Below are 25,222 nucleotides of genomic sequence, written 5' to 3'. Positions count from 1 at the left end.
AAACAACATTTTCTTTCTCTCCACTATAAAAAAAAAAAAAAATCTGGGCCGCGGAAAAAATCCGCGCCCCGGAATAAAAATAAAAAATAAAAAATAAAAAATTTGAGGCGCGGATATTTTCCGCGGTCCGGAATAAAAATTCTGGGTCGCGGAAAAAATACGCAATTTGGGTAGTTTTAAAATTTCAGTTCAGATCTGGTTATTTTATTAAATTAATTTTTTTAATGGGTATTTTTTAAAAAAATCGGAAAGCATTGAGTTCTCCTTTATATTCTACTTCAGGGTTACAAAATTGCTTAAGTTGTTTAATTATTATGCAAAGTTCACGTCCCCTGTTTTTTCTCTCCTTCGAAATTTAAGATTCTAAAACAAGTAATCGGCTCTAGCCTCTGGTGAGGCCATCATTTCCTTTTGCCCTCATTCCTTTCCGTCACGTGATTCCTTCTAGAACGAAGTCTAAATTTTAACATCTTATGATTGGAGAGAGATTTCTTCTTACGAATAACACATCCAAATTTTTGAGAGACTGTAGTTCTCAAGAACAGAGTTCAATAGAAATGACAAGTGCTAAGCTAATTGGTAACCATAATTTGATAATTTAATTTGCTAAGGTAACTCTAATTTAGTACCAATTAGTAATTTAAAATATGTTATTTGTAATATAGAAAATGTTTTGATTTGTTATTGTCTTTCTTTAAATTTGTGAGAACTCTTAAATTATGATATGTACTGGCAATTTTTTTTTTTTTTTGGGCAACTATATATGCTCTTCTTTTAAGCTGTATCATATATATTTTTGTTTGTTCTTAACAAAAATCCTGACTACTTTCCTGACAGTCCCTCCTAAAATTTCTCTTCAAATTGAGCTCGTATCGTAAATGGGGCATTCCAGAGGATATGAACAACGACTCGTACAATTGAAATGGTCATATTATATGCATAAATAGGTCTTTAATAAAAACTTATAAGTGTAGTGAAGCAATTTTCTAACTTCTATTATTTTGTAGAGTTATATTGAGTACACATGCATAGAGTGGAAAAAACGTACTGTGACTAACACATTATAAATTTTGTTTTGTACCGTGTCGTGTCGTGACTAAGTTAATTTTTCATGTACCGTACCGTGCCGTGACCAAAATGTCAAGGGGTGGTAACGCCACGTGAATCACGTCGTACTCAAACGTGCCGTGTTCAAACGTGTCTAGCATGACTATTTGATAACATGCCGTGTTTAAACGTGTATAGCATGACTATTTGATCATAATTTTAAGGCAGTTTATTCAAAATTCATCATTTAATTAATATCTAATGGTCATAATTACACGTGACTCGTGTGACCACGTGCTGTGTCGTACTGTCACTAGATTTTTTACGTGACGTGACGTGCTGTGCTAAAATTTCAAAAGATAGTCACGACACGCGAATAATCACAACATCAGACACAAGAATCACGACACGTAACTAACATGTGTTACCCTTTTTTCCAATCTACACATGCAGTTAAGTAATTTGTAACAGAAACTTTTGTAAACAATGATGAAAAGAGGATTTGGAATTTTGGATTGATCATCTACAGTGCCAACTGTCAACATGCACTACATATGACATATCCCATTCCAGATTTGGTTTCCTCCACTAGCTCGTTAAGTGCCTAATGCCTATAGTCAACTTATCATATGGCCAGGATTCTGCTGCACTATAAAGAGGAATTATAAAATGTGTGGAATCTTACTTTATAATGCGTATATAAGTATACGCTATGAATTTATATTTTTATTTTTAAAATTCAAATAATCAATACAAACTATTCAACATAATCTTTAGATAGAAATATATACTTGGAAATTAAATTTTATATATTTTTTAAATAAGTAAAAAATTATCCTATTTAAAATTATTACTCATGCGAAAGTATCGATATTTTACATATCTAAATAAATAGTAAAAAACTTACAAAAATAGAAAATTTAATATGTAAGTATATTTTCATATAAATATCGACATTTAAATTGTAAGACAAAAAATATAAATTCTTAATATCAATCTGCACATTACAAAATATTATTGCCTTACTCATTACCAAAAGACTAAATTTCAATTGAATAATTCGGATCAGATTATAAATTTACTCTGCTGGTCTATTTTGGATTCGGGTTCCTCCACTTGTTAATTAAGTGGCTATATGCTTGTCACAAGAATATTTCACAGCAGCTGTCAAATCTTCACGATGAGCGGATGAGATGATAATACTATGATAGGAATTATGTTAACGACTCGATTGATAATTCGGACAGATTTTAAATTTATTCTCTAACAAAAAAATCAAGATCCACGAAAACCAGATATCTCGGCCCATGGGCCTTCGCCTCAAGGGCCATATCCTCCCGGGTCCGGATTCCCTAAAGTAACCCAAATTTTGAGTTTACATCTGAACCTTCCAATTCAGAATTTGAGCTAATTCATACTGTGATCGGAAAGAACCCAAAAAACCTAAAACGCGAAATGGAAACAAAATTCGTGTCGTCTTCGTGATCGAAAACAGTGAAAGTGAAAAAAACGATTTCAGTCAATGCGATTTCAAGAGGCGGAAATCATGCGAAGAAATCATGCCAAAAGAGTAGAGATTTGGCGAGAAACGATTTCTCCACAGTGAAAGTACGTATCTACCCTCGTCTCTCTCTTTTTTCACATCGCTAGGTGCACTATTAAATTAAATTTTCTCAACTTCTTTTTTTCTTCGGCCTCACTGTCAAGCCTCTCAGCGCTAGAGCAAAGAAAGCGTGCAAGATTTCCTTCCTCCTTTTCAGCTGGAGCTTATCCCTCCTTTCGGAACTTCAGTGCGCCCCTCTCTCTTCTTATTTTTTTTTCTTCGATCTAGATCAATGGCATCATTTGTAAATTAAGCTTATTAATTGGGCTGTTTATTACTGGTCAACATTGAATTCTTTTGTTTTAATGGCTGGTTTCAATCAATAAAATTCAATTCTGGTTCTATTCTTTTCTTCTCTTTTCTATTCCATTGAAATCTATTCTCGTTAATTTTTATTCCGATCACAGCCTCAGTTTGAGATGGAATACATGGACCTCTTTAAACTCATAAATGCAATTAACCGCGGGAGTGGAGGACATTTTGATGGGAATTGAATCAAATTATTTTATGTTTAAACATAATCGACTGATTTGTACACAGATTTGTGCGAATTTGATCAGCATGAATTCTAAAATTGTCCACACAAATCTTGATACTAATCGGATGACTTTGATCAGACATCAGATTAAATTTAATTCAATATCTATCAAACCACTCTTAATTCCTTAACATCGACTATCGATGCTTGAGGCTGTCAAACTGGGCATCTTAAATCAGGTACACATCACCACCAACTTCATATAAACTCATAATAATTAATATGGAAATTTAATTTAATCTTAAATATGTTTCATTTAATCTATATTGTGGTTTTTTTCCTCAAAGAAAAATTTATACTGTGCTTAGAGAAGCTAAAAAGGAAAAAAAAATACCCCTAGTTGATGGAACCAAATTCCACTGCAGACACCAGCATGTACTTAATGGCTAGTGCATCCACAGACAAATTGAGATATATTGTTGGGGGTAAAATTATGGAAAATTGAAACAGTAAATAAATTAAATTGAAATTGTATCCGGATGCAATACTGTTGTTTTTAAGCGTATTTAATTTTATTGTCTAATATCTAAAACCGCTATCAAAATAAAATTAGAGTTGTCGCTTTTTAGAATACGACTAATGAAAGCGGCAGTAACACTGCAATATATGATTAATTAAAATTTAATCAAATGGACATAAATAACAAAAAATTGTGGGGGAAGCGAATGAAAGGAAATAAATATATATTTTTTCTTCTCGGGTACGAATCAGAGAGAAAAATTGTATTTTACTTCGGATACAAAACAGAGAATTTGAGATAACGGTCAACAGTTTTTATTTAATAATTCTGAATGAGAGAGCCAAATGCTGATTGCTGAATAAAAAGCAATACGATATTTATTTTGATAGATATTAGATAAATATATTTTAAAATTTTACTCGGTCAGGTATTGCTAGATCTGAATTTCACAAATTAGAGACCGAGAGCGCCTCTTCAATTTCATTCTTTTATATAATTTCATTATTAACATTTAGAAAAGGAATTGGTGCGATTTCTATTTATCTTTTCTTTTTAACGGAATGAATTAAATGATAACAACGAAAAACAGATTAAGTTACATAATTTTCAGTTTTACTTACTAAACATTTTAATCTCACAAGTTCAGATACGAAATATATATAACAAACGGGATAATTCGAATATAATATGTACTTAGAGCATCTTCATTCCACAATCAAAATAAATGTTTAAATAATTATCAACCACTGTTTAGAAATTTAAGCATCTCTTAATTTCTAAATATTTACATCTCTGAAATTAAATTTTAGAGTTTCTAAATAAGAAATTGGAATACATCTATGAAATTTGAGCAAATCGTTTGGTCAGTGTGGTGATTAGAAACAATTTCTTAATAAGAAACTTTGCCGAATAGTTTCTAAATAAAAAAATTAGGACACATCTCTAAAATTGAAATAGAAATCGCCACATCAAGTTAAAAATATTAAAAGTTTATGAAATGGACATGCTCTTATTTTTGAAAAGAAATAATATGTACTAAAATTTTAATCAAATTACTAGATGTTAATCTTGTGTATTGATGAAGAGGTTTACAAAGTTTGAACTTAATTACTAATAATGGCTTTAATTTGAAGAAAACGAAGATAATTGTTACGAAAAATCGTTCCTTTGATCAAAATTGTACCACTATATACCCAATACGAAGGTTCTCGTCACGGATTGTAGATTAATAATCTTACACAAGTATCTTAACTTTTTACTTACGAGTCTTTAGAGACTTATCCATAGCTGCATTGCGAGTTTGTGACTGTATACAAATATTCTCGTATAGATGAGTTTCCACTAAGAATGTGTGTAGAGTCACATGCATCTTAATTACGAAAAATACCAACTTGAAGCTCATTAAGAATTGGAAGCAGCTAACAGTCTTTCAAAAATCTCCGGAAATTTTCAACTAATTCTGTAAACATTAATACTAAATCATGTAAACTAATTCAACAAATCATGTAAACATAAAAACGCGTGAAAGCTGTTAAAAACGCGTGAAAGTTGTTAAAAACGCGTGACAGCTGTTGAAAACGCGTGACAGCTATTGGGGACCACCTTCTGTGAACATACACATAATATCCTGTAAACATACACATATTATCCTGTAAACATACACATGTTATCCTATAAACATACACATATAATTCTGTAAACATTACCTTTTATTTCTGTGAACATACACATAATATCATGTAAACATACACATATTATCCTGTAAACATACGCATATCATCCTATAAACATACACATATAATTCTGTAAACATACATAGTGTACTTGAAATTATAGCAGTTGAAATTATGACAGTTGTGGCAGTTAAAAACGCGTCAGAACTAAGCTAAAAAAGGAAGGCTTTTATACACAGATATTTTTGGAGGACTGTAGCCCGGGGGACATTACCTTTTCTCTTAATAATTAATATGCCCAATCTTATCATTTACGAACACACTCATTATAAATATGGGTTAGAGTCGCTTCTAAAAACTAATGTGTGCTTCTTTGATTAACTTATCGGATTGTATACAAATATAAATAATATCTAATGGTTTTATTTTAATATTAAAATTTTGTTAATAAACGGATAGAACTTACAAATTACTCCGTTAATCTTCGTGCGGAAGCGGATCTTGCAAGCGTAGCAGTATCATTGGTTCTGCAAGGAATCACAAGCCGAAGCAGGAAGCCCTACGTTTTCCACGACCTAAGACCTTCAAGTATTAACATAGTGCTCCTTGATGCTCTCTATCTTTTCTCTCTATTTTGGCAGTCACTATACATACGTTTTTGTACTGATTATGTGAGAGAGAGATATATGGATGGTTTATATAAAACCAATGCACATATTCATAAATGGTCTGCACCTCTTCATAAAGGGTTGTCATCTATTCATAATGGGTCGGATATTGGATTTGGGTTTCCCATAATGGACGTATTATTTAATAAATCCAACAAATTTTAAAAATAAAAACATAATAGAGATACTTAAACGGAGAAATCTTAAACTCACTTTATTTATATCATAATGCAATTTCAGATTTTGAAACTTTAAATTATTCTTAATAATTGTCAAATTTTCAATTTGATTGGTTGTGAACACAACCCACTCAAACTAACGGGGATAATTTTGCTTGACAAGGAAAAGTTGAACTTCGTCTCATAAAAATAAATAATTAAAAGAATAAACACAGGGACGTGGGAAGATTGAACCGGAATATTCATAATTACAAAAAGACGGACTCGGTCTTTCCGTTTCACTGGAATTACACTCTTTATATGTAGTTTACTGTATAACGAGTTACTAATAATCAGATATTAGCATGGTAACAATGCACGCGAATAATTCACGTTTTCGAATCGAACTATGAATAAAATTAAAAAAAAACGTATAATACGTTTTATTCGTGAATAAAATGCGAGTCACAAATTATTTGCGAGAAAAACGCAAAAAAAAAAACGTGGAACTTTTATTTATTTATTTTTGTTTTTTTTCTTTCTTATTATACCAAATCATTCCCGATTTATATCCGAATCACGCATTTTTGATCTCGCCGAACTGAATCCGAACTATTCATTTGTCACTATAGATATTAGAGTGAGACTATTGTAATTTGTAATTTGCAGATCAAGCTATATTAAATGTTAATATTTTTATTTTTAAGTCCAAATAATAAATTAAAACTGCTTAATTTGATCATAAAATTAAAGTGTACTTGGAGATCAATTTTTTCACTTTTTAATTTTTTTTACTATTATTTTAGATTGAAAATACTATTTTAAATGTCTAGAATTTTAAATCAAATGATTTTTTATCTATCCAAAATTATAATAAAAAATATAATATTTATACTACCCATTAGTGGTGTTACGTCACGAAACTTTTACAATTAAATTCAAATGATTTAAAAGAAAGAATCGATAAATCATGTTAACAAAATAGAAGTTTAAACCTTAATTAAGGTTCCCCTAAATAAGTAAATTAAGTATGAATCAAAACCGCGTTGAAATTTCGAGATTTTGAGATTTTATAGGCTGAGTGCGGATGGGTTGACCCGCACTGCGGGTGGGTGCGTCCGCACTCATGCAAACATGTGTTGATTTGAAATTCTGAAAAATTGGCTAAGTACTGAGTGCGGGTGAGTGACCCGCACTGCGGATGGGTTCAGCCGCACTCATGAATTCTTGTATTGAACTGAATTTCCTAAAATCGGCTAAGTACTGAGTGCGGATGAGGTTGACCCGCACTGCGGGTGGGGTTCATCCGCACTACGCTCGAACTTTTCCTGACCTCTTGCCTAAGTCCCGAGTGCGGGTGATTTCTGTGTTAAAATTCATGCTGAAAATCGACTAAGTGCTGAGTGCGGGTCAAGCCACCCGCAGTGCGGATGGGTGCATCCGCATTCAGGGTAATTTAACCCTAAAACTCAAATCCGATTTCTCTCTCTCTCCCACTTCATATTTTCACCATTTTTCAAGTGATTTCGTCCAAGAGAGAAGAAAAAGAGCGCGTGAGTTTCCGTTTCTTTCAGACTTCCGGTTGTTGCGAGAAATCGAGTTTGGAACCGAGAAAGCAGCCGAGGATCTCTCCGAACCCTCCTATTTGGTATTTCTTTCTCTCCTTCTTTCTTTCGAAACCTCGAATTTTCTCGATTTCTCAGATTCTCGTTTTAAACCCGAGATTTGTATTCGAATTTCTCGAGGACTAGTTCCTCTACACTCCTTACTAGTTTGTTTGTCAATCTTTTTCCCGATTTCTTCCGATTTGTGAAATCTGATTTCTAGGGTTTCGTGCCAAAATTGAAAGTTGGCATAATCGTGATTTGATTTGCTTAACCCAACCAATTAGACTTGTAATCGGTAGGGTTTCCTCCTGATCGTGAATTTTTAGAACATTTAACGGCTGATTTGAGGTTTTGACCAAATTAGGGTTAACCAAACGGTAAATTGAAATGAACCGAGAACCAAAGTAGTGAACCTGTGACTGAATGGTTACCTAATTATAATTGTGTAAGGTTTGAAGGAACCCGAGGTAAATGGTGTGATTTGAAAGGCTGTAAGTAAGAAATCAGGAATTGAACGGATTGGTACCAAAGGATAGGAAATTGATTAAGGTGTAAGCCTGATGTAACTCGAGTAAATGTTTCCAATAGTGAACCAATGTTAAACCAAGTATACGTATAATATAGGTGTAGGCTCGGTCGAGCAAAACTTAGCAAGGCAATTCGAGACGCCCGATCCGTAACTAAGCGGTACGCTCGTCATAATAAGGTGCGGGATTCTTGGACTTGTTTGATACTTTATTTTCAGGAATTAAACTGTGTTTTCGTTTGACATGTTGAATATCATTGATTGCATCATTGAATTGTGTATAGCATTTGCATAGCCCAGTCAAATTAAACTCGAATTGATGTGACTTGAGTGATTTGCATGCTGGTATGGTTGTAGGTTGTGTCGATCTATTATGATCTGATTTGATTGAAAGTCACCACGATTTGATTTGATATGTATGTGAATGGATTTACGAAGTTAAGCACTTGGATCCAATGAATTTGCCAAGTCGGGCTGTATGCTGACTTGGATTCCCAGGATCCTAAATGGCCTTAGGTGAACGGCCCTCGATATTCCCAGTACCGATTGGGACGAGGGAGGGTGATTATGTTATGAGATGTGATTGGAAATCGTGGGTGACATGTGTAACGTCTATGGATCGGTGGCATTCTCCTACGTGTTAATGCATTTGAAAGGTCAATTGGATATTACGACTATTGGAATGATTCCAGAGAGGATTTTCTTTATATGATTCAAACTAGACCTTAATAAACTGTTAAGCCAAGCGATTGCAGATGGGTGTCAGATAAAGGGTCCACCTTGGTTGGCCATCTGTAGGCGTCTGTAACCCTACAGATGTGGGTTTGATAATGGTTCAGCTCGAAAGAACATCTGTAATTGCTACAAGCCCTATTGAATTGAGTTATTGAATTGAGTTAAGCCAAAATATATGTTGTGTTTGAAATTCATCTTGGAAATTCCGTAAACTGTGTTTCAGGTTGATTAAACTGTTGTCGAGCATTGGCATTCTGTTATTTATGATTATATATATCTGTTTGAACTGTTATTGTTTGGGTTTCATTGTTGAATATAGAGTTTGATTGCAAGTCCAATAATCTAAACTGTGGCAAATTTCGCACTGAGAATTTATTCTCACCCCCACCCTCCCGGTTATTTTACAGGTACTGGTGCGACTGATTCCGGAGAGGCACGAGAGTAGTAGGCCTTAGTAGCTTACCAGTATATGACCCTAGATATGTTTTGTTGTATAGATTTAGGGTAGGCCTCGTGGTTGGTATCCGGATGAGATATTTTGTTTGTATGATATTCTGACCAGACTGTGTACTCTGATTTTATACTAGAAACTTATTTTATATTGCTTGTTTTTGTATGAATTGTTAATTGCCTTGTAAGCATACACGGCGTTGTATGCTTACGGCGGGGGGACTGTTACGACCCGTGGCCGCGGGGTGTGACAAGTGGTTTGCTAAACCCGTTTTGCCCGGCCCGTATCCGTTACCCGTGGTACCTGTACTCGTTGCCCGGGTACAAACGGGTAGACGGGTATGGGTAATAAACGCACCGGACAACATAATTTAAAAAACAACCCGTGGTACCCGTACCCGTCTACCCGTCAACCCGTACCCGTCTACCCGCCTACCCGTACCCGCCAACCTTTACCTGGGTTGTCCGTACCCGTACCCTTTACCCGTACCCGACCCATTTCCAAAATTGAAAATATTTTGAATTTTTCCGCCGGTTCAAGAGGGGCCCGGTCCGGGTCAAATCAAACCCGGCCGGACCCACCCGGGTCACCTCAACCGGTTTTTTTTTTTTTTTAATTTCAAATTTTATTCCCTCTCCAATTTTTTCTTTAAATACACCCCTCTAAGTTCTAACCCTCTTCCTTTCCACATTCTAACTCAAATTCTTAATCTCTCAAACTCAATATCAAATTCTCAATTTTCATTATTCTCAAATTACAAATATGCAAACGGAATTTAAATTTATTGTTTAAAAAAAATATAGTTGTAATTTAATTCATTCTACAAATATGCAAACGGAATTACGAAGGTATCGAAATTACAAAGTTCGGCACCTCCCGCAAGATTTTTCCGCGAGATTTAAAGGTTAGATTTATTTTATGTTAGATTAATTTATTTTTGTAGAGTAATTTAAAATTTGATATTAGATTTATTGTTGTAGATAAATGTATAATTTAAATTGAATGTTAGATTTAGTTTATGTTAGATTTTTTAGATTTATTTAATTTATGTTAGATTTGTTAGATTTATTGAATGTTAGATTTATAATTTATTTAATTTATGTTAGATTTCTTAGATTTATTGAATGTTAGATTTAATTAATTTATGTTAGATTTGTTAGGTTTATTGAATGTTAGATTTATTTAATTTATGTTAGATTTGTTAGATGTGAAGTTTAGATTTGTTTTGAATATGTTAAATTTTATTTTTGAAATTCGGATTTATTTTTAATAGGTTAAAAAAATATGTTACATTCATTTTTGTGAATATGTGAAATATTTTGAATAGGTTAGATTTATTTTTGAAAATGATAGATTTATTTTGAATAAGTTATATTTATTTCGAATATGATAGATTTATTATTAAGATTTATTTTTTGAATATGTTAAGTAATTGTATTTATTTTTGACTATGTTAGATTTATTTTTAAATAGATTAGATTTTATTTTTGTTTTTTCAAATTCTTTTTTTTTCTGTTTTTTCCAGGTTTTTTTAATTTTATTTTTTTCTGTTTTTTTTAAATATAGTTGTATTTTAAATTCATTATATAAATAGGTTAGATTTATTTGTTGAATATGTTAAGATATTGTATTTATTTTTGAATATGTTAGATTTATTTTTAAATAGGTTAGATTTTGTTTTTGTTTTTTTTCCTATTTTTTCTGTTTTTTCCGGGTTTTTTTAATTTTATTTTTTTCTGTTTTTTTTAAATATAGTTGTATTTTAAATTCATTATATAAATAGATTAGATTTATTTGTTGAATATGTTAGATTTATTTTTAAATAGGTTAGATTTTTTTTGTTGAACATGTTAAGTAATAGTTGTATTTTTGTGAATAGGTTTACATTTTTTAAAAATGTCATCTCATCGCGATTCGGTGCAAGAAGATATCGCGAGAATGTCGGCCGATCTTTTTGGCCCCGAAATACCAACTGCAAATTATCCACAAAATTATTTTGATAGTTTATCTCAAATGCCGCCACCTAATTATCCACAACCCCCCCCCCCCCCCCCCCCAAAAAAATTATCAAAGAATGGACCAAATGCTACAAACAAATTATCAACAAAACCCCCAAACGGGTGCACCGTATTATACTTCAAATGATCCAAACGTATTCATTCCACGAGAATCACATCAACCACCACCACCGTATACATATGGAGGCACTTCTTCCGTTGCATCGTCGAGTCAACTCAACCCCCCTATTTCAGGTACTCCTTCGACAAGTGTCACTGAAATTCAAGAAGAAAGTCTCGCTCCTCCTCTGCCAATTGTCCCCCGGGCCCCACAACAACCAGCAGCAAAGAAGGCTAGAAGACCTCCCGAATACAACCAGTATTGGCTTGAATGGTATGATGTGACCAAAGACGACGACGGCTACTTGAAAACTCTTTATTGTAAGGTAGACCATTGCAAAAAACCTTATTTTGTTTATAAACAAGCTAGTGGTATGAGTAGCTTTAAAATACATGTCGATGTGCACATTAGAAAGGATGAAAACTATAACCCGAATAATACCGCGCAAATTCAAACCCAAATCACCCCGGATGGTACTTTAACCAACCCAAAATTCGATGAAAAAAGAATGCTTAGTGAATTGGCCCAGTACGTTACCCACAAAGAACAACCAATAAGTATGAGTGGTTGCACTAGTTTTGCCCAGTTGGTAATTCGGGAGTGTGCTCAACCATTGTACAAGAAGATCCATCATAGAAACATGGTTGGTGAAATAAAAAAAACAGTTTACCAGCACAAAAAATGAGCTCCGAGCTACATTTGCATACCAAAACAATAAGGTCTCAATTACCTCTGATATATGGACTGCCGGTAAACATGGCATTGGGTACTCTTGTGTTACCGGGCATTGGATCGATGATCAGTGGGTATTACAAAAAAGGATATTAAGTTTTCGAGTGTTGGATTCCCCGCACACTTCAAATGTAATTTTCAAATCCATTATAGAGGTTTTACAAGAGTATAACCTTAAGAGGGATATGGATAACAAGATTTTTTCTATATCTTTCGATAATGCTAGCAACAATATAGCTTCCATTGAGATTTTTAAACGGTCACTAAATCCAATTATGAATGGTGAAATGTTTCACCAAAAGTGTGCTTGCCACATACTTAATCTCGTCGTGAAGGTGGGCCTTAAAACAGAAGCCATAAAATTATTGATAATTAAATTTAAGGATGCTCTCAGCCACATTGTTTCAAACCAGCAAAGAAAACAACGATTTGCGTTGATGTGCGTCAATTATGGATTGAGCAAGTTGAAAGTTCCTTGGGATATAGATACCCGTTGGAACTCTACCTATAGAATGTTGAACCGATGCCTTCCTTATAATGCTGTCATAGGAGAGTTTTTGAGAAGCTCCACCCCCGAGAGAATGGCATTGGAACCCGACGCCGGGGAATGAGAGCAACTAGAAAGGCTTAGAAATTTTCTAAGAACCTTTTTTACAGCAACCGTCAAACTATCCTGCTCGTACTCACCGTCGTCATTTGAGTTGCTCAAACATCTCTATAGCATCTCCAAGGTGTATCGTGAATTTGAACAAGTTGAAACCCACGATAAATCTCTCACGCCGATCGTAGATGCCATGAAGCAAAAATTTCTAAAATATTGGGAAGATGTACCCCTCCTGGCCATTATCTCAAGCTGCCTCAACCCGGTATACAAGAAGTATTTCACGATCATAATGGTTCAAGCGTACAAAAAGAATCTACATTTGGACAACACCGGGGTGGAGGCACACGTGAATTCGAAGTTCGATGAGATGTTCAACTTATACAACTCAAGAATGGGTAACAATCAAAATCCGTCTTCGTCTCGTGCCCCTAGGTAAGAATATCTACATTATTTGTAACATCTACATTATTTGTCCACTAATTTTTTTTATTTTTAATAGTTCCACTTCCAGAAGCATTAGCAATGGTGGCTTGTTAGCAGATTTCCAGTCAGAGAGCCGACCGCACACATCCACAAATGAGTTATTGAGCTATATGTCGATGCTCAACAAAAATGAAGATGTTGACATCATGACGTGGTGGAAGAGAAATGCAAGGGGCTATCCAACACTGGCGATGATGGCCCGCGCCGTATTTGCCGTACCCGTGTCAACCGTCCCTTTCAAAAGTTGCTTCAGTTCGGCGAACAGGATCCTCTCTGATAAGCGTAGTAAGTTGGGTGCACATGTTTTTGAGAGACTTGTGTGCTTGAAAGATTGGATTGATGCTGAGGAGCGCAAGCAACATCGAGATCAACAAGAATCATCATCCGGAGTCGAGACTGAAGAAAGCGGTACCGAGCTGCCCGGTGATAATTCGGATTCAGACGGTGTGGAAGAGAGCGAGGAATGGTACATGAATCCGAACTATGTTATTTAACATCTTTTAATATTTATGGTTATTTTTTAAATTATAAATTTCTAAACAATTCAATTAGTTTTTAAATTATTCATTCTAAAGAAAAATTACTAACAAAAAAAAAGTTAGAACTCCGCCTATGTTATTTAACATAGCCGGTCCCAAGCCCGGAATAAAGGAGGAGGGTAACTTTTATTTTTTAATCTATTACTTTAAAATAATTCATAATTATTTTTAAAGTAATTGATTTAAGAAGTTTTTCATTTATATTTTATTGCTTTGAAGTAATTAATTTAAGCTATTTTTTATTTATATTTTATTTAATCAATTAAAATAAATGAACGTTTAGAAAATATATTATTGTTTTAAAATGAACGTTTGCACAATATATTATCAATTTAAAATGTAAACTAAAAATTTCGAGATATAAATAAATTATGAAACTATCTAATTACAATGAGAATTTGAAAATAAAATAAAATGATTCGTTACATCCGTATAAAGACATAAATAAATAGATTTGTACTTAGCCGAATAAATATACAAATTTTCGCACGAATAATTTTTATATATAAGATTACAAATTTTATTTATTTAGAAATTATAAAAAAAAGAAAAAAAAAAAGAAAGAAAAAAATAGAAGAGAAAAAAAAAACCGGCTGACCGGACCTGTATCCGTCAACTTTCAACGGGTACGGGTAATAAACGGACCAGATAGAGGTTTTGGGAAAATTACCCGTCTACCCGTTACGGATTTTACCCGTACCCGACCTACCCCTTTACCCGTCCTACCCGTTAGCAAACCAGTACCCATTAATAATTCTGCCCAAGCACTTCTTCTGAGATCGAACCCACATTGCATTACAAATTTACACGACGGTTTGAAAATGAACCCGATCAGCAGATCTACATGTAAACGGGTGCTTATCCTCAGAGATATCTCAACTTTCGCGTGACCGACGTGTACGGTGCCTATTCGGGGAAAGCGCGCGGAAGTATTACTTTTGCTTTGAGATTGGTGCATAATGTATTTGAACGGTTGAGATTTTCCATAAAAACACTCAAAGTTTGAAATATCTCAGTGGATGAGAATTCCCACCGTTATTAATTAGATTATGGTAACTGGGACCCACCTTCGTCATTTGGTATGCCACAGATGGAAAGAACAGGTCCAGAATATAATTTCCATTTTGACCTCCATCGCCTTCTTTTTCTTCCGATCATCTTTTTTCCTTTTTCTGCATGTCCGAACTTTGAAACCCTAAATTCATCAACGGATCATGGCGAGACGACAATCTCTCTCGCTACTCGGCCGCGTGCTCCGCCGCGACGCTGCAGCATCTCTCCCGTATCTGAATGAGTCGAGGAGATCCGTTACATATATGCCCCGGCCCGGCGACGGCACCCCTCGGACTGTGACGTTGATACCTGGCGATGGCATCGGGCCGTTGGTAACAGGCGCTGTTTGTCAGGTCATGGAGGCGATGCACGCTCCGATCTATTTCGATACGCATGATGTCCACGGCGACATGCCTAAAGTGCCAGAGGAGGTGATTTAGTAACAACTAAGTGATCTAGGATTGTATTAGTTTGGGCTTTTTTTTTTGTTTTGTTTTGTTTGTAGAATGGAGCTGATCTTTTGGTTCTCATCTCCCTAGCAAAGGTTCAATACCAAGATGAAACAGTTCTAGTTCTACAAAGGCAACTGATTGGTACTGAGTTAGGCAACTGGCCTTGACCAATATCCAATATGACTTCCCAAAATTTAGAAAAAAGGAAAGAAAACTGGCCAATTTGGATAACTGCCAGAATTCTTGCTGATGCTATCCATGATCAAAATCCCAGCTGACATGTACAGTATCAATTTTTCTCAATAAAATAAAAAAATAAACATAAGGTTCAACCTAGCTAAATGAACACCTCGGATGAATGGAAGTACCTAGACATGAGTACTCACTTTTTCTATACAACAGGTGATGGAATCGATCAAGAGGAACAAGGTATGTCTCAAGGGGGGTTTGAAGACGCCTGTTGGTGGAGGTGTCAGCTCACTTAATGTGCAATTGAGAAAAGAGCTTGATCTCTATGCTTCCCTTGTAAACTGTTTCAATCTGCCGGGTTTACCAACAAGGCACGAGAATGTTGATATTGTGGTGATCAGGGAGAACACAGAAGGAGAATATTCTGGGCTTGAGCATGAGGTTGTACCAGGGGTTGTTGAGAGTCTCAAGGTAGCTATTACTTCTCACCTCTTTTTAAAAACTCTCTTTGTCCAGTGATATCTAGCTTTGGTTCATTGCTAACTTGTCTGGTTTATACCTAAATTGAAGACCTTGCGTTAACTATCACTACATTCCTAATCCTGAGTTTGGTTACTTTGAAGAGATTGAAATTCCCATTTTTCTGCTAATAAATACTGATTAGCAGAATGGCAGTGAACTCGCAGAGCATTGGCTCTTTCATAGTTGCGAGCTTCGTTGCTCGGGGATTTAAGGTTTACAGACCAACTTCTAGCAATAAAATAAAAAAAATAAGATTAAAAGAAATAAAAAATGATTTTTTTTGAAACCAATATTTGAGCTCCTAGCATATTTTTAAGCACTTCAATCTTCTAACACAGAAAAATTAGCTGCCAGAGCAGCAAAGTTATTCCTAAGAGCATTACAGGGTCATTTACTTTTGTATTTCATTATATGTCTGCGCTCTGACTTAATTATTCTGCTAGGTAATAACAAAGTTCTGCTCAGAGCGCATTGCCAAGTACGCCTTTGAGTACGCGTACCTGAACAATCGAAAGACGGTCACAGCCGTACACAAGGCAAACATCATGAAGCTTGCTGATGGGCTGTTTCTGGAGTCCTGTCGCGAGGTTGCTACCAAGTATCCAGGAATTAAGTACAATGAAATCATCGTGGACAACTGTTGCATGCAGCTTGTTTCAAAGCCTGAGCAATTTGATGTCATGGTATGAACATTTCATTCAGTTGTGCTTTCTGTTAAGTAATAATGTTGTTTCTGTGTTGATTTTGTGTGCAGCATTGTAGATAAGAAAGTTTTTTACAGAGAGTTCTGGTAAGGCCGCCCAATTGTACTCTTTGATTTGTTCTTACAAGTAGGGGTGTTCAAACAGTCGGTTCGGTTAAAACCAAATTAAAATTTTATTTGGTTTTTAAAAATCTAACAGAATCAACCGAATAACAACCAAACCAAAAAACCGAAGTAAATTTCGGTTTGTTTGGTTGCAACCAAAATAAGAGATCAAATTTCAAAAGGTCAAAACTCAATACATACACAAATACATTTAATAATCATAGAATAAATATCAAGATATATCAGCCCAACTGAATAAGAGAGATCAAAGTGAACCAAATATAAAGAGCCGAAGTAATTCTAAAATTCAACTGAAACCGAACCATTTAAACAGAAAATGTTAACCATTTAATCCAAAATTTGTCGGTTCAGTTGAAAACCAAATTAACTGGATTCAATGAAAACCCCTACTTAAAAGGAAAGGATAGGATGATGTCCTATGAAGATATTGGCTTCAAACTTATTCTGTGGTTTTCTTTCATCTCTTGTCCATCTGTGGTTTTAAACACGAGCTTTGTTACTAGATCTGGATTGCTCAGTAGTTCCTTGTTGCTATACTTGCATGTTTGTTCTATATTAATTGTGCAGTGATTGTGACAGGTTACACCTAATCTTTATGGAAATTTGGTAGCTAATACAGCTGCTGGTATTGCCGGAGGCACTGGTGTCATGCCTGGAGGTACTTTTTAATTTTATCACTTCTAAATTATTCAGTTCAATTCGGAAGAAATCCTCCTAGCATGCAAATAGCATCTGGTCAATAATAACCTGATATATCATGTTTTAAAAAATGTTGAACATAATTCGTCTTAGGCAATGTGGGCCAAGATTATGCCGTGTTCGAGCAGGGCGCATCAGCCGGTAATGTCGGGACTGACAAGCTAGTCAAAGAGAAGAGAGCCAACCCTATCGCCATGCTTCTTTCATCTGCCATGATGCTTAGACATCTGCAATTCCCCTCCTTTGCTGACCGGCTGGAGACAGCTGTCAAGCGCGTAATTGCAGAAGGCAAGTCCGTGACCAAAGATTTGGGTGGCACCAGCACCACCCAGGAGGTTGTTGATGCAGTCATTGCTAATCTCGACTGATTTTCTCTTCTGCTTGATGCAATTACAAATGATTTTGTCATTATTTTTTATTTCTTCAGTGTAATTTATTCAGGACCTACCACTCTACCAGGTTTCCACAGGTATTTCAAAAATCATTTCATGCGGTGATGTTTTTTGATAATATCCTAACTATAGAGGCTGGATGGGGTTATGTGTTCCATCTGTAATTTCTTTTTCTCATCTTCAATAGTATTTTACCACTCTAGCCTTTCCCAATGGGACTTGTGGGCACAGCATTTTCATTTGATCAATCATGTAATCAAAATAAATAGCAAGAACTTGCAAATTGTAAAAATTCTTTTTTGTCAGTGTAGTGCTGCATGGATTAACCTTTTGTTCTCTCTCGAGCACAGGTCCATGCTCCACTTTTTTTAACGACTATTTGTGGGCTATATCTTCACTTTGTGCTGCCATTGTGATGCATCAAATAAAACAATTTCCAAATCGTAGATGTCCTGAATTGGCTGTGGGTATAACTGAGTTCATGTGGATCTCTAACTTCGATTTCATATAACATGACACAGATGGTACCCAACGCAACCCCACCTAACCTCTGCTTACGCACTAAACACCGTTTGGCGAACACAACAATACCAACAGCGCCGGACACGGCGACACCTCAACTCTCTTATCTCCGAGCGTGGCACGGATATAACGTTATTAACATATAAGTCACCGTGCCTCACCAATCGCCCACATCACTACATGTCTACATCAGCCAAACAATAACCTTCCATTCTCCGTCTCATCGGATCCTTAATCGTGTCACGGTACATACTTTGATGCACTGACCTTGTAGGCTTGTAAGTTGTAACAGATCCCATCTCACGTCTCTCTCACTCCGTTTCTTTTCTTACTTTAATTCACTTCCTTTTTTTCCCACTGAGCGCACTGCTGCACTGTCTGCTACTCGATCAGCGAATTTAATGGATCTCTCTCGCTCTGTCCTCTTTTAATTATTACCTTTCCCGACCTTAATTGCTGCTGCTGCTGCTGCTGCTGCCTCAGTCTCCATTATTAATCCCCATCAAAACCTCTGTTTCTCTCTCATGTCATCGTTTCCTTTGTCACGAGAGGCGAAGATCCGATCTGAATCTCTCGATCTGAAACAATGAACCCTCTCTGCTGCATTGCTCCCGTCTCGCTCGACCCCATTGACAGTACCGGTACCAGCGCGGGGCCTCTAATCTCCCCCAAACCAAGACCTTTTTCCCATCCCCTTCCCAATGCCACTAAACCCCTTGCTCTGGCACAATCTCCAACCAATCCAGTTGAACTGGTCACTTCTCAAGTGATAGAAGAGACCAGATCAAATGAGGCGGGTAATGGGGCGGTTGTGGTAGCAGGATTGCTATATAAATGGGTGAACTATGGGAAAGGGTGGAGGTCAAGGTGGTTTGTCTTAGAAGATGGGGTTTTTTCGTACTATAAGGTGCATGGGCCCGATAGGATCTCAGTGGGGCCCGTTTGTGGGGCCAATGGTGGCGTTAGAGTGATTGGCGAGGATTCTCTGAGAAGAGTTAGGAGAAATCAGGCCTGTGCTTACGGGTCAGCAAGCGAAAGGAAGTGGAAACCATTTGGGGAGGTGCATTTGAAGGTCAGAATATGTTTTATGAATAAACTTTTAATCTCTTTCCACTGGTTGTATTATATTGTACTTTTTTTTTGACGTGTAAAGTTGTATTTATTTTTTAGGCGTTTGGATAATAATGTAGCAAGATAAATTTTCTAAACTAATTTGTCCTCACTTGGGTTCATTTGCTAAATTTAATAATTTCTTATGCTGAGTTGTTGGTGGATTTTATACCAGCTTGTTCTTACTTTCACTGGCGGAAGTGAGTGTGCCAGAAACCTTTACCATATAAAACCTCTGAAAAGAGCAAACAAGTTGCGAAAATAAATAATAAGCAACATAATGCTGATAGAAATTTATGTTCCCAAAGGCAGTAAAGCACAGGGGCGGACGCAGGATTTCTGTCGGGTGGGTGTGGGTGTGTGTGTGGGGGGGGGGGGGGGGGGGGGGGGGGTGAGCAGGGAAGGACAAATCCATTTTGGGGAGGGAGGGGGGGGGGGGGGTTTCAAAATTTTCGAAAATTTTCCACTAAAATTTAAAAAATTCAAAATCAGTCAAGTGCCTTATCCTATAATGTTTTAGTTCCCAGCTTGATTCATTTCTATACAAAAACCATTAACAGAAATGGAGCATGTATGTATAACTTATGACAGGTCTCTTCCATCCGTCCAAGCAAGTCAGATGACAAAAGGCTCTACATATTCAGCGGCACAAAAACCCTTCATTTAAGATGTGAGTCGAGAGAAGACCGAAATTCATGGGTCGAAGCCTTGACATCAGCTAAGGATCAATTCCCTCGTGGTCTGACAAGTACTGATTTTGGGCCTACAGTTGATATTGTTGTATCAACTGAGAAGTTGCGAGCCCGGCTGTTACAAGAGGGCCTGAGTGAGACGGTTGTGAAGGAATGTGAATCTATTATGTTATCTGAAGTGTCAGATTTGCATAACCAGTTGCAGTCACTTCGTCAAAAACATGTGATTTTGCTTGATAAACTCAGGCAGTTGGAGGTTAGTTATTTTTACATGATTTTTTTTTTCGGAAAAACTTAATTGGAATTGCGAAGTAAGTTGCAATATATATATATATATTTTTAATTGGGTTTAAGAAATAAGTTGTGACCCTTTTTTCTTTTTGTAGACTGAGAAATTTGAACTGGAAACTACAGTTATTGACGCAACAAAAGAGCGGGAAACACATGCCGGTGTGTGTAATGGAAGATACAGTGGTTAGTGACTTTGAACCCAATATCTACATTCTAATTTTTGTGGTAGTAAGATCTTAACTTTTTCTTTTGGTTCTCTTAAATTTTGGTGCAGATTTTTACTCAGTCATGTCAGAAGGCAGTGCAACTGAGTCTGATCCAGACAATGAGAGCCAAGGTGCTAATGCAGAGTCAGACGAGGAAGAAGGGATGTACTTTGACACGAAAGATTTCTTGTCAGCTGAGTCCCTCAGAAGCGCCTCGTACCGAAGCAGAGAATCTCTAGGTGGCTACATACATGATCTCCCATTTGGCATCAAGACTTCTGAATACCCATATGTAAAGAGAAGGGATAGGTTGCCTGAGCCGAAGGAGAAGGAGAGGCCTGTTGGGTTGTGGTCAATAATCAAGGAAAATATTGGGAAGGATTTATCAGGAGTTTGTCTTCCAGTTTATTTCAACGAGCCTCTTTCTTCTCTGCAGAAATGCTTTGAAGATCTTGAGTACTCTAACTTGGTTGATCACGCTTTACAATGGGGAAAGCAGGTATGAACTTCTTGTAGTGTTTCAAAATTTTGCTAAATAACTGCAGGTCCAGAAAAGTATAGTACAATCTAATTTTGGATAAGTTAAATTAAGCTTCATCATGCTGTGGGTCTGAAGTAACTTCACTATTTTTTGCCTCAATTTGGTAACCCTTGTCTACTTCCCTAATACCCTTTATGTGCTAATTGATTAGACTATTTCAGTTGATAAACCACATTACCTTTTATTGTAAATGCAGGGAAATAGCTTAATGAGAATTCTACATATAGCAGCATTTGCAGTATCTGGCTATGCTTCAACAGAAGGTCGTCAGTGCAAACCCTTCAATCCTCTGCTTGGAGAGACCTATGAAGCTGATTATCCTGATAAAGGGCTAAGATTTTTCTCTGAAAAGGTTAGCGTTTTTACGTTCTCCTGCCTTCCCTTTAATAGTATTCAATGTGTAATTGCATTGCTGGAGCTTATTGAATCTTACCTAGCCTTATACATTTAGTTCTATCCAATTTTAAGAAGACAAAAGAATATCACAACACTGTAGGCACCAAACTCCCTATCTGGAGCAGACCCATATATCCAGTGCCATGCAGCAAGTTTGCCTTGACTCAATTCCACAGGATCTGGATCCTTATTTTGCACATGCAACGTAGATTTCAAAGTAATAGCCTACTTTTATCCTGACTATATATACCCATACTAGTTAGAATAGAAAACTTAATTAACTATCTATTTATTCTTTTTAATATGCAAGCACTTTTCATTAAAAATCATTTTTGTATCAGCAACTTTTTTTCTTTCTTTAATTTCAGGTTAGTCATCATCCCATGATTGTTGCATGTCATTGCGAGGGACAAGGGTGGAATTTCTGGGGCGATTCCAATCTCAAAGGTAAGTTTTGGGGTCGGTCTATCCAGCTGGATCCAGTTGGCATTCTCACTCTCCAATTTGACGATGGAGAAATGTTCCAATGGAGCAAAGTTACGACATCTATATACAATATAATAATTGGCAAGATTTACTGTGACCATTATGGCACAATGCGCATCAAGGGAAGTGGGCAGTACTCATGCAAGCTCAAGTTCAAAGAACAGTCAATAATTGATCGAAATCCTCATCAGGTAAGTTCATTATTTTTGATATATTACCTGTTCACTTTTGTGCATACATATTTACTCGAGGTTTATAAATCCATTATTATATTTATAAGAAGTATTGTTCCTAAATAATAAAATTAGGAAAGATACTTGATAACATGGGCTTGTTCAGGTACTATTCATTATTTGTCAGTTTACTTTTTGTGAGAAAAGTTTTAAATGGCCCCTGGATTGTATTGTGCCATTCAACCAAGCTCCTGATAGTACCTTTTCTGATTTAGTGAGGCCCTTGACTTGTGGCTTTGGTTCAACAAGGATATGCCATCAGTTGATATTAGGTGGACTGTACATAGCAGTATTTGAATATCCATCAACTATGATTGGAAATAATTTAACTTTCCCATCCTGTGTAGGAACACGCCTAATAATCTATCTTGTCTCTCATCTCTGTTTACTCTTTTGTAGCCATTCCTTCCATCAGACTTCATTTTGTTTTATTATTTTTGAAGTATCTCCAAGGTTATATGGAGCACCAAGAAAGTAACTCATCTCATAATAACTACATAAAGCTAAAATACTTCTTTGTTACTGTTTCTCTACAATATAGATACATGGGTTTGTTCAAGACAACGTAACAGGGGAAAAGGTGGCAATGCTGATCGGCAAGTGGGACGAGGCCATGTACTATGTACTTGGTGACCCAAGCACGAAACCTAAGGGTTATGATCCCATGTCAGAGGCAGTGCTTTTGTGGGAAAAGGATAAGTCTGTAACCCAAACAAGGTATAATCTCACCCCCTTTGCCATATCATTAAATGAGCTTTCGCATAGCTTGCTAGAGAAGCTACCTCCAACTGATTCCCGGTTGAGGCCCGATCAGAGATTTTTGGAGAATGGGGAGTATGAGATGGCTAATGCAGAGAAGCTTAGACTGGAACATCTGCAAAGACAGGTATCATTCTTCCTAGTCAAAGATGAAAGAATTGCAGAAAGCCCTTATGTCTAATATTTGCAAAAGCCGGAGTTCCTTGGGTTCTTTGAGGAACTCAAGAAATTGGTCTATGTCTAATATTTGAGGACCCAAACACGAAACCAAAGGGCCATTAATATTTTTGTAAGAATTCAACTGTGAGATAAGGATGGAAAGTGTTATATATTTATTTGGAAATGCAACCAAACATCCTGGAATACCTTATGAAACTAGTAAAACCATCATCACCCTTATTATTACCCAACCAAAAAAAGACTAAGAGAGATTGGTGACACTCACACACACACCTCCACTCTGAGATTATAGTTTATGGATGATGGGTAGCTTTTACAGATCCCGAAAAATAGGAGTTGTAGATAAAACTTTTGCAGATCCAAAAAATTAAGAGTTTCCGGTGAATGGGCTGCGGTGAATGGGCTGCAGTGAATGAGCACTCCTTGCAAACAAATGTGTGCTTGGTCTTTTACTAATTCTTTCCCCTAAATTTCAGGCAAGAAAACTACAAGAGAAAGGATGGCAACCAAGATGGTTCAGAAAAGATGGAGAAGATGATTGCTATAGATACGGAGGTGGATATTGGGAAACTAGGGAAAAGGGAAATTGGGATGGTATTCCCAATATATTTGGTCAGAACGATGCCAGCCAAATTGTAGAGTAATCAAATCATTTTCACCTCCTATTCAATGCTAAATTTCTTGCTTAAGAGGTTTATGTGTAATTAGTCTACAGCTGAAATAGCACAGTTGCATAGATCTGGGAATTTGTCCTTTTACAGAATTAAAACAAGAAAATGTATTTGGAAGGGCACACTGGAGCGGCTTCTTTTAATCGAAGTATATATCAGGCTGCTTTCGGTACTTTCAAGCTTTGCATTCCTTAACACATCAGCGGGCCTTGCTTAACTGATAGAAAAATGGAAAAGGAAACAGGTAAGGAACTGAAAATTTAGATAGGAGGTTAAAATTTAAAATGTATAATACTTGGTCGGAACTTGAATCTAAGTTTCCACAAATACAAATTGAAATTCTATATACAAGGGGCTGAACTAGGGCTGCCAAAATAGCTCGTAGTTCGTGATTCGATTGACTTCCATTTGAAATTTTTTTTGCAATTGACTCGTTCGATTGAAGTTCGTTTTGAAACAAATTAAATCAGTTCGGTTCGAATCTTACTTGAACTCAAATCAGATATAGTTCGTTCGAAATTGATTCGCAAACTATTTAGATTTAAATCTTAATTTAACATGTACCGTTCAAATTAGAGTAGCGGTAAAAGAGTTTGAGTTTACAAAGAATATTTTGTTAATAATTTTAAAAGAGATGTTTTTTTTTTTTTTATGATTCTTGAAAGGAGAATATTTTATAAAAAAAAAATGTTCTAGATACAAACAACTTAAATTTTTATTAAAGTCGTCGATTGATTGTCCGTCTATTAGAACCGATCGATTCCAAATTCTGTTACTAAATTCAATTTTTCTTATTTTTGAAAAAGTGGAACGTGATGAAATTTCAAATCCTCTAGGCTCTAGATCAGACTTCTAAATTTTTATTGGTCGGGTTCGCCCAATAAACCTTTTATAATTCCTCACCGTTTAAGTGCAGCCCATTTTCATTCCTTGGGCCTACTATCAATTATTTTTCAAGTTCAGCGCAGACCCATATAAAATCTAACAAAAAAATTAGGAGCTAAAAGCCTAAAATTTTCTGTTTACCTAAAAATTAAATAAAGTTTGATGCTGGCTA

At 35.9% G+C, this 25,222-nt stretch overlaps 2 protein-coding genes across 2 annotated transcripts; both read left to right on the top strand.

Annotated features, from left to right (window-relative positions):
• Positions 1-15,034: 15,034 nt before the first annotated feature.
• Positions 15,035-18,404, top strand: LOC144553936 (isocitrate dehydrogenase [NAD] regulatory subunit 1, mitochondrial-like). Its single transcript, XM_078302115.1, has 5 exons — positions 15,035-15,426; positions 15,850-16,107; positions 16,602-16,841; positions 17,567-17,645; positions 17,780-18,404. Exons 1-5 carry the CDS (start codon positions 15,157-15,159, stop codon positions 18,052-18,054), a joined length of 1,122 nt encoding a protein of 373 aa, XP_078158241.1. The 5' UTR covers positions 15,035-15,156; the 3' UTR covers positions 18,055-18,404.
• A 509-nt stretch (positions 18,405-18,913) lies between these two features.
• On the top strand, positions 18,914-24,329 carry ORP1D (OSBP(oxysterol binding protein)-related protein 1D). Its single transcript, XM_078302098.1, has 8 exons — positions 18,914-19,672; positions 20,302-20,658; positions 20,789-20,876; positions 20,968-21,398; positions 21,637-21,792; positions 22,205-22,513; positions 23,097-23,441; positions 23,971-24,329. The coding sequence occupies exons 1-8, from the start codon at positions 19,187-19,189 to the stop codon at positions 24,136-24,138; spliced, it is 2,340 nt and encodes a 779-aa protein (XP_078158224.1). The 5' UTR covers positions 18,914-19,186; the 3' UTR covers positions 24,139-24,329.
• Positions 24,330-25,222: the final 893 nt, after the last annotated feature.

This window comes from Carex rostrata, chromosome 1 (genome assembly GCF_964058835.1).
Source record: "Carex rostrata chromosome 1, lpCarRost1.2, whole genome shotgun sequence".
Classification (NCBI taxonomy): domain Eukaryota; kingdom Viridiplantae; phylum Streptophyta; class Magnoliopsida; order Poales; family Cyperaceae; genus Carex; species Carex rostrata.
Note: the sequence above shows the minus strand (reverse complement) of the source record. Positions and strands in the feature narration are given on the sequence as shown.

Coding starts and splice junctions, on each gene's coding strand:
- LOC144553936 (XM_078302115.1), top strand. CDS start 15,157: ATGGCGAGACGACAATCTCTCTCGCTACTCGGCCGCGTGCTCCGCCGC. Junction 16,842..17,566: donor CTGAGCAATTTGATGTCATG/GTATGAACATTT, acceptor TGATTGTGACAG/GTTACACCTAATCTTTATGG. Junction 17,646..17,779: donor CACTGGTGTCATGCCTGGAG/GTACTTTTTAAT, acceptor AATTCGTCTTAG/GCAATGTGGGCCAAGATTAT.
- ORP1D (XM_078302098.1), top strand. CDS start 19,187: ATGAACCCTCTCTGCTGCATTGCTCCCGTCTCGCTCGACCCCATTGAC. Junction 21,399..21,636: donor CTTTACAATGGGGAAAGCAG/GTATGAACTTCT, acceptor TTGTAAATGCAG/GGAAATAGCTTAATGAGAAT. Junction 21,793..22,204: donor TAAGATTTTTCTCTGAAAAG/GTTAGCGTTTTT, acceptor CTTTAATTTCAG/GTTAGTCATCATCCCATGAT.